General features: G+C 43.2%; 1 protein-coding gene across 4 annotated transcripts in view; it reads left to right on the forward strand.

Annotated features, from left to right (window-relative positions):
- The window catches only part of Tmem175 (transmembrane protein 175), a 20,384-nt gene that overhangs the window by 6,070 nt on the left and 5,315 nt on the right, over nt 1-8,999 (forward strand). For 2 of the 4 annotated variants that reach the window (XM_005359672.3, XM_026785054.1), the window contains 4 exons: nt 3,190-3,225; nt 4,434-4,605; nt 4,780-4,818; nt 7,333-7,430. In XM_005359672.3, the coding sequence (XP_005359729.1) occupies nt 4,462-4,605; nt 4,780-4,818; nt 7,333-7,430 (281 nt within the window). In that variant the 5' untranslated portion in view covers nt 3,190-3,225; nt 4,434-4,461. Of the gene's footprint in view, nt 1-2,775; nt 2,800-3,189; nt 3,226-4,433; nt 4,606-4,779; nt 4,819-7,332; nt 7,431-8,999 lie in introns of all 4 variants that reach the window. The other 2 variants (XM_026785052.1, XM_026785053.1) reach the window with 2 other exon arrangements.

Consider the following 8,999-nt stretch of genomic DNA (forward strand, 5'->3'; position numbering starts at 1 on the left):
GGCACGATTGAGCATCCTTTGGATATATACCCAAAAGTGGTATTACTGGGTCTTGAGGAAGGTTGTTTCCTAATTTTCTGAGAAATCACCACACTGACATCCAAAGGGGCTGTACCAGCTTACATTCCCACCAGCAATGCAGAAGTGTTCCCTTTTCCCCACAACCTCTCCAACATAAGTTGTCATCAGTGTTTTTGATTTTGGCCATTCTTACAGGTGTAAGATGGAATCTCAGAATTGTTTTGATTTGCATTTCTGTGATGACTAAAGATGTTGGGCATTTCCTTAAGGGTCTTTCGGCAATTTTAGATTCCTCTGTTGAGAGTTCTCTGTTTAGGTCTGCACTCCATTTTTTATTAGATTATGTGTTCTTTTGGTGTCCAATTTCTTGAGTTCTTTGTATATTTGGAGATCAGACTTCTGTCTGATGTGGGGTCAGTGAAGATCTTTTCCCATTGTGTAGGCTGCCGTTTTGTCTTGTTGACCGTGTCCTTTACTTTACAGAAGCTTCTCAGTTTCAGGAGGTCCCATTTATTAATTGTTTCTCTAAGTGTGTGTGTTGCTGGGGTTCTATTTAGGAAGTGGTTTCCTGTGCCAATGCGTTCAAGTGTACTTCCCACTTTCTTGTCTATGAGGTTCCATGTGGTTGGTTTTATGTTGAGGTCTTTGATCCATTTGGACTTGAGTTTTGTCCATGGTGATAGATATGGGTCTGTTTTCATTTTTCTACATGTTGATATCCAGTTATGCCAGTACCACTTGTTGAATATGCTTCCTTTTTTCCATTTGATATTTTTTTTCTTCTTTATTAAAGATCAGGTGTTTGAAGATGTGTGGATTGATATCCAGGTCTTCTATTCGGTTCTATTGGTCCTCCTGTCTGTTCTTATGCCAATACCAGGTTGCTCCTCAACTGAACCTGTCTAGCTGCTCTTATTATTGGGTTATAAAGAGTCTTTATATTCTTTAGTCGCTAGATCCTTATCAGATAAGACTTACAAATAATGTTTCATATTTTATAGATTGTCTTTTATTTTCTTAATCTTACCCTTTTGAGTCACAAAAGGTATTAATGTTGATGAAGCTCAACTTTAGCATTTTTTTATTTGCTATTTAATTATTTATTTATTTTACTTTTTAAAAATAGGGTCCCTCTACATAGCCCAGGCTATCCTGGAACTCACTATATAAAACAAGCTGGCCTCTAACTTGCCTGTATGTTGCCTCCCATGGGACCAAAGGTGTAGGCCACCATGCTAACATTGTTGCTTATGCTTTTTTTTTTTAAATATTTTTATGCTTTATTTAACTTTATTTTATGTGCATTGGTGTGAAGGTGTCAGATCCCCTGCAACTGGATCTTCAGACAGTTGTGAGCTGCCATGTGGGTGCTGGGAACTGAACCCGGATCCTCTGGAAGAGTAGTCAGTGCTCTTAACCACTGAGCCATATCTCCAGCCCCTGCTTATGCTTTTTAATGCTGTCTTTAGAAATCTTTGCCTGCAGCAATTTCCCCAAAACTTTCTTCTAAAAGTTTCATGGTTTTGTCTGTTAAATTCAAATCTTTGCTCCGTTTAAATTCATTTTGTTGGGGTTCTTTGGCATATGGACATTCAGTTGTCCCTATACTATTCGTTGAAAAGAACATTCTTTTCCCTATTAAATAATCTCTGCTCCCTTGTCGAGAATAAAAAATCAGTTAACCTTAGATGTTTGAATTTATTTCTGAACTTTACATCTCTGTGCCAGCACTAGGAAAACATGAGTCTTTCTCTGCCTGTCAGTGGATAAGCTGATAGTTCACAGTGAAAGTATGACAGCAGTAAAAAGACGTGTGTTGTGACATTCTCAGGAACATGGTGAATCTCAGGTAGCAGAAGCCATACTAAAAAGGTCCCTTAGTGTGTGCCTCATGAACAAGGCATTCTGGAAATGGCAAAGTATCAGTAATAGCAGAAACACCAGTGTCTATCGTCAACATCAGTCAAGTCTAAGGTCTAAGCATGGAAAGCTTAGAAGGGCTAGCTAGGGATGGAGCACCCTTCAGTCTTTAGTTTATGAGTATGGATGTTTTGCCTGAATGTATGTCTATGTGCCATATGCTTGCAGGGTTACAGATGGTTGTGAACTGCCATGTGGGTGCTGGGTTATGAGCCATGGTCCTCTGAAAGAATAGCTAGTGCTTTCTCTCCAGTCCTCCTTCAGTCTTTGTGGTTGGGGTAACACAACTGTGTGTATTCCTTCAGTCTTTGTGGTTGGGGTAACACAACTGTGTGTATTCCTTCAGTCTTTGTGGTTGGGGTAACACAACTGTGTGTATTCCTCAGCAGCTCAAGAGACCTACACAGCAAAGGTATGGTTTTGACTGCATAATCTAAAGCAGTGATTCTCAGCCTGTGGATTGTGACCCCTTGGTGGTTGTTGAACAATCCTTTTGCAGGGGTCACCTAAGACCATCAGAAAACACAAGTATTTACATTACTATTCATAATAATAGCAAAATTACAGTTATGAAATAGCAATGCAAATAATTTTATGGTCAGAGGGTCACCATAATATGAGGAACCATATTAAAGGGTCACAGCATTAGAAAGGTTGAGAACCACCGATCCAAAGAGTGAGCCTTAAGTGACCGTAAACCAGGGATAAAACAAAAAACCATGTTGGTACTCCTACCTGCCTTTGCCATCCAGGCACCACCTGCTTATCCTGGAGCTAATAAATCTGTTTCTGTCTGTGTTTTTGTCTTACATATTGCCATTTATCATGAACAAGGAAGATGACAGAACTTGTCTTTTGGTAACTGCTTTTTTTTTTTCCTTCGTAACATTGTGTTTGAATTTTACCTCTGGATTCATGTGTAGGGTCCTCACAACATTAATGGCTTAATAATAAGTCATATTTTTTTCCTTTTCTTGTTGTAACGAACCTTGCTTCAGTGCAGACTCCAGTTGTGTCCCCTCAGATTCAGCTGTTTCCCTGTAAGGGTGTTGTTTGCAATTTTAGAGTTGTTACTAACTGCCAGTTCAGATATGGCCCCTGTTTCTCCCTAACATAGCCAAGTGTCCTCCTCATATCCTAGCTAGCTCTTGACTAAGTGTCTTTACTATTCTAATCGGTACCACATTGCTTTCAGTTGTGTTTCCTTGATTACTAGTAAAGTTGAATTTTGTTTTCTTTCTTTTGCAGTGCTGGGGACAGAACCCAGGACATCATACATGTAAGGTAGGCTATCTCCCACTGAGCGGTACTCAGCATGAATGCCTTATATATACTTGTTTGCATCTTGCTTCTTTCCTATCTGAAAATTGATAGTTGTCTTTGTTATCCCTTTGTTTTTTCTGTATCATCTTGTAAAGGCTTGTGCTTAATTGCTAGAGCAGCATGCCACATCACCCCCTTGCCTCTGATTTTGTAGTGCCTGATGTTAGATCAACAGCATCCTCTTCAGAGTAAACCCAGTCGTACTTTATGTTAACCTTGTTTCAGTACTAAAGGGCTTAGGCTTGTGACCACCCTTCAAGTATTCTGGCTCCTACTTTCCCATCCTCCCAGGGAGTACCACTACCTTTCAGCCTCTTCTCCCCTAACTCTGCCACCTGAGGCTGTCCTTCCTATGTCTTAGTAAATGTGCCCAAAGCAGGGTACATTTATGTTGTTGGGCTAGTGGGCTTGCCCTTCTAGATCCAGTTATTAACTTTCCTCGTATTGTCTCAGAACCTGCTCTCCCAGAAACACTTCTGTACCCTGCTTGGGCAGACATATTCCACCTTATTCCTGGTCACAGCTTCATCGTTCTGACCAACCTTGCCACGCTCCTGTTCTCTCTCCCATGATTGCAAGTGGGGACTTGGAAAATACTTCCCAGTAACCCACTCTTCCATATCCTATAACTGCTAAGTGGTTCTCAGAGTTTCTATCACTGGGTCTGGTGTAGATACAGATGGATTCCAAGTCTGTACATTAGCCCTTTGCTCCTGGAGCACAAATACCTCTCTTTCTTAGAGAACATTTCAGCTGGCATTGTTTCTGAACAGCTTAAAAACATCCCAGAGCCTGTGAGCTAAGGCCATAACTGCCCTCAGGTACATTATCTTTAGCCAGAAGATGTGCTGAAGCCTGACAAAGTGGCTTGTAGTGGAAACTTGGGGTCAGATTTCAGGCCTTCCATGGTCCCATAGTTTGCTGAGCATCTACCATGTATCGTCAGTGCTTTCCCAGAGACAGACAGTGTATCATCCCAGTCACAGAGCTCACTGATGAGTCTGATGCTGATACTCTTTGCCTGTGGCTGGGAATCTGAAGGGGCTGCCTTGTGAAGTGTCTCTTTCTTTGTCTCAATACCTAGCCCTTGTTTCTATATTGAAATGGCTGAAGTCCGCAGGGTTGGTCCCCTGGGACATCCCACTGATAAGAGCTACACTTCTTCCCAGGCTGCTGTGACAACTCGGTGGCCCCACCATGTCCAGGCCTCAGACCCAGGAGCAGGCAGTGGATTTCGAGGGAGACTCATCCCTACACAGGAGAGACGAGGAGGGGCCCCAGAGCTCCCACCGCATGCTGGGCTTCAGTGATGCTCTGCTCTCCATCATTGCCACTGTCATGGTCAGTGCTGGGCCCACCTCAAATCCACCCCTGGTTCCTGCAGCAGCCTCAGATACCCACGCCTTTCATGAAGTTGGGGCTGCTCAGCAATAGTCAAGAGCTCACATACCTCTGCCTATGAGTACCCACAGCTCAAGAAGCATCTCTTCGTTATTTTTGTCTTTGTTCCTTTAGATCCTGCCTGTGACACACACAGAGATCTCACCAGAACAGGTAACAGGAGCAGACTGGTTTGTATAGTGGGCCAATAAGAAAACCCAACCTGGACTTGGGGAGCCAACCCCCCAATCTGCAGGCAGCAGAGCCCAAGGCAGGGTATTTATTGAGAGGGCAGGACACCTGTGTTTCTTCCTGGGAGGATACATACTTAGAGTTAGGGCTTAAGCTCCTTCCTGCAGAGGAGACTTCTTCTAACCAGGTGGACAGTTAGTTATAACATGTCTGCCCCTCCAAACTAGCCTGTGGGGGTAGCAAAGAGCTTTTAAAAAAGCATTTCCATTTATAGCCAACTTTATGGGATTTTAATTTTTTTTCTGGAGTCAACAACATGCAGCTCTTCAGTGAACTTTGAGACTTGGATAGCACTGAGGTGTATTCCTTGGTTTCATCCTTGTGACTGGCATGGCACCATACAAACCTCAAGAGGCAGGTTGCAGCACTACCTCACTGTCCCAAAACAATGAGGTGTGATTCTAGCTATACCTGCAAGCTGAGCTAGATCTTTGGGGAGGGCCCAGAACTACTGAGGTTTTTCTTTAGAACTGTGGTTACAACACTAGTGTAGCATCAGACCGCACTTGGACTGTGCTTAACGCTGTTCTAAGAAAATGCCTGCTAGTGGGTGGTCTACATAGCCAGCTCCAGGCCAGTCAGGACACACAGTGAGAACCCGTCTCCAAAAAACCTAAATAAAATTAAAAAGCATAGTGACAGATACAGCTTAGTGGTAGAGTGTTTGCCTAGCCTGCATGAATGAGGCGGTAGTTTTAATTCCTGGTACTGAAATTTTAAAATTTCATTTGTTTTTTGTTACTGTTTTTTGAGACAGGGTTTCTCTGTGTAGCCATGGCTGTCCTGAAACTTGCTCTATAGACCGGGCTGGCCTCAAACTCCTAGAGATCCATCTGCTTTTGCCTCTGAGTACAGGGATTAAAGGCTGCACCACCCCCACCTGAAAATATATTACTGCGAGAGTATAATGTGCATGGGATAGTGCAGGCACACATATCCCACAGCATGTGTGTAGAGATCCGAAGATACTTATCTGACTTTTCTTTTGGTTTGATAGGGTTTTGGTTTTTTGTTGTTGTTGTTGTTGTTTTGACAAATTGTCTCTGTGTAACGGTTCTGGTTGTATTGGAACTTGCTTTGCAGACCAGGCTGACCTCAAACTTACAGAGAAGATCCGTCTGCCTCTGCACCCTGAGTGCTAAAATTAAAGGTATGTGGCACTATGCCTGGCTTCTGCCCAATTTTTTAAAAAGAAGACTTAACTTATAGGCTGGGTGGCAAATTGCCTATGATCAATATCTGCTCTGGAGGTTGAGACAAAAAGGTTTCCAAGTTCAATGCCAGCATACGCAACTTAGACCCTGTCTCAGAATAAAAAGTAAGAGGCCAGGTGTGGGAGTGTGCACCTTTAATCCCTAGCACTTGGGAGGCGGAGACAGATGGATTTTTGTGAATTCAAGGTCAGTCTGGTCTCCATAGTGAGTTCTAGAACAGCCAGGGCTATAGAGAGAGACTCTGCCTCAAATACAAACAAAAAGCGGGGCACACCTTTAATCCTAGCACTCACAGAGGCAGGTGAATCTCTTTGAGTTGGAGACCAACTTGGTGTACAAAGAGTTTCAGGACAGCCAGGATTGTTAACACGGAGTAACCCAGTCTCAACAAACAAACAAACAAAAATAACCCAAACGTGGAAAAATACTTGAAGGTATAGCTCAGTGGTGGAACACGGGAGACAAAAACATACAAACGAATTTTTGTGAGAGCATTTGATAGGATGATTCTGAAATGAAATTTCAAGTCACGATCCAAAGCAGTACTTGCACAAGAAGAACTAACGAAGCCAGTAAACAAATTGATTTCTTTGAGTATGTTTAAAAATATAAAGCTTCCTTCTCATGATTTCTGAGGTAAGTGTTCTTGCCTTTGAAAATTGAGGTTTCTTTTCAGTACAGTGGTCTCTGTTCAAGCCACAACCCCTTGAGTGGTATCTATGGCAGACCCATTCTGCTTGTAATCTCATTGGGGACTTTTAAAGGTGTCCTGCCCATGACTATGCTAGATAGACCTTGCTATAGCTTAGACATTTATGTCTCCAGAATCCACATGTTGGAACTTAAACCCCAAAGTGAACACTTTAGAAGGCAATTAATTACCTTCTGAAAGTACTGGATGCCGTTTGTCCCTTGTGTCCCTTACTGTTGAGGTGCTTGGACTCTCCCTGACAACAAGCCTGCTGACAGGACTCTTTTCCACTTGAGGTGATGGAATCAGACTGTGACACCCAGGAATCTATTGCCTTAGAACTGCCTGTAAAAGACACTTTTGAGGGTGGATGTGGGATAAGTGTGGCAGATGTGAGATTAGACTGTGTGCACTGTGAGGCTGGGGACCTTCCTAATGTCTCACTCTGCATTAATGGAAGTCTGGTTGAAATGACCACTGTTGGGTCACATATGTTACTTTGTTCTAATAACAGTATTCTTTTTCATACAGCAATTTGACAAAAGTATACAGAAACTTCTAGCAACTAGGATTGCTGTCTACCTGATGACATTTCTAATTGTAACTGTGGCGTGGGCAGCACATACCAGGTAGGGAGTCAGACCTTTATACAAGGTCCTCATTGTCATGAGTTACTCAGGGTAGGCAAAGGAGGAACAGGAAGCTTCCTTAGGCAGAGCTGGGCATGTAGGTGTTGCATTCCTGGCTGTAGATCAGCATGTTCAAAGGAAATACTCTTCAGAGAATGCTTAGTGTGCAGACAAATCCAGATCCTAGTAAAGATTTCACCGCTCTGTGTGTGTGTGTGTGAGAGAGAGAGAGACAGAGACAGAGACAGAGACAGACAGAGACAGACGGAGGAGAGAGAAAGAAACTATGTAGTAGACCAGCCTGCCTCTGCCTCCTAAATGCTGGGATTAAAGGCATGCATCCAGCTCACTGCTCTTTAAAAGTACATTGAAAAGTACAGAAAAATGCTTCATGTTATATACTTGTCCTTGGCAAGATGATGCTGACAGATGCCTTCCTGTTGGAAGAATTGGGCAGGCTTTATCTTTTTCATCTCCCTTGTTTATAGAATGTCCAGGAGGCTCACAGCCTGGTGGGTGACTTTAGCCAACCTTCCCTATACCTGCATCATGATTCATTCATTAGGGGCCACACCCACTGTGAAAAACATCAACAGCAGGGTTCTGAGGCCCAGGGAACCTGTGAGGAGCTTCATGGCACTAGTCTGCATCCTGCTTTGGGTACTCACTTACACGCATGGTCTTAGTACCAACAAGTAGGCAGCAGAATGGCCATCTCTTGGATTGCAGCCCCTTCTATTTGGCTTGTTAAGACTTCAGCCCAAATGAGCTTGTGCCACTGACGTGAGCTAGAGGTAGCTCCTAGAGTGAGAGTGCCAGTTCAGCTGAGTCCAGTCCAAGAGAAGGACGTGCTCAGGGTTGGAAGGGTGGCATCTTTAGCCACAGTCAAAGACTATTGGGAGCAACCCTATTGTAGGGCCCAGGCATTGGAGGAAGCTTCATGATTCCTGGCAGTCTGTGCTCATGTTTCCATGAAGGATGGTACTCCATTTTGTTTTCTATTTACGTTGTAGTATCTCCATATAAAACCATTTCTCTGTTAAATACCAACTTCCAGCAGGTGCAGTGTATGAAATCTTGGAGGGGAAAATGAGAAAGAAATACTTCCTTTCTTCAAAATGAATTTTAGACATAATGAATAAAAACACAAGTGTACTGCACAATAGAGCTCTAGCTTCACATCCCAGAGCCTGATTCCCAGTAAGTGTGGCTGGACAGGCAGCTCACAGCCGTGCTGCTAGTCCTGCCCTTAGCAGGACCTCTCCAGAGAGTTAAAAGTCCCCTACGTTTGTGCAGAAGTCTTCTTCAAGGCTTTCTCTGAAAAGACTGTTCCTAAGAGCTACAAACTGTACAGGTGATTTATATAAGCTATTCCTGCAAAATAATGGGAAGAATGTATGGGAAAGATACATGCTTCCCTGCATAAGCTATGTTTTCTTTGAATTTTCTGACTTTCACACACTAGGTAGTATTTACATTTTTTAAAAGTTAAATTTTAGCCCGGTGGTGGTGGCGCACGCCTTTAATCCCAGCACTCGGGAGGCAGAGGCAGGCGGATCTCTGTGAGTC

The sequence above is a fragment of the Microtus ochrogaster genome, linkage group LG1 (genome assembly GCF_000317375.1).
Source record: "Microtus ochrogaster isolate Prairie Vole_2 linkage group LG1, MicOch1.0, whole genome shotgun sequence".
NCBI classification, from domain to species: domain Eukaryota; kingdom Metazoa; phylum Chordata; class Mammalia; order Rodentia; family Cricetidae; genus Microtus; species Microtus ochrogaster.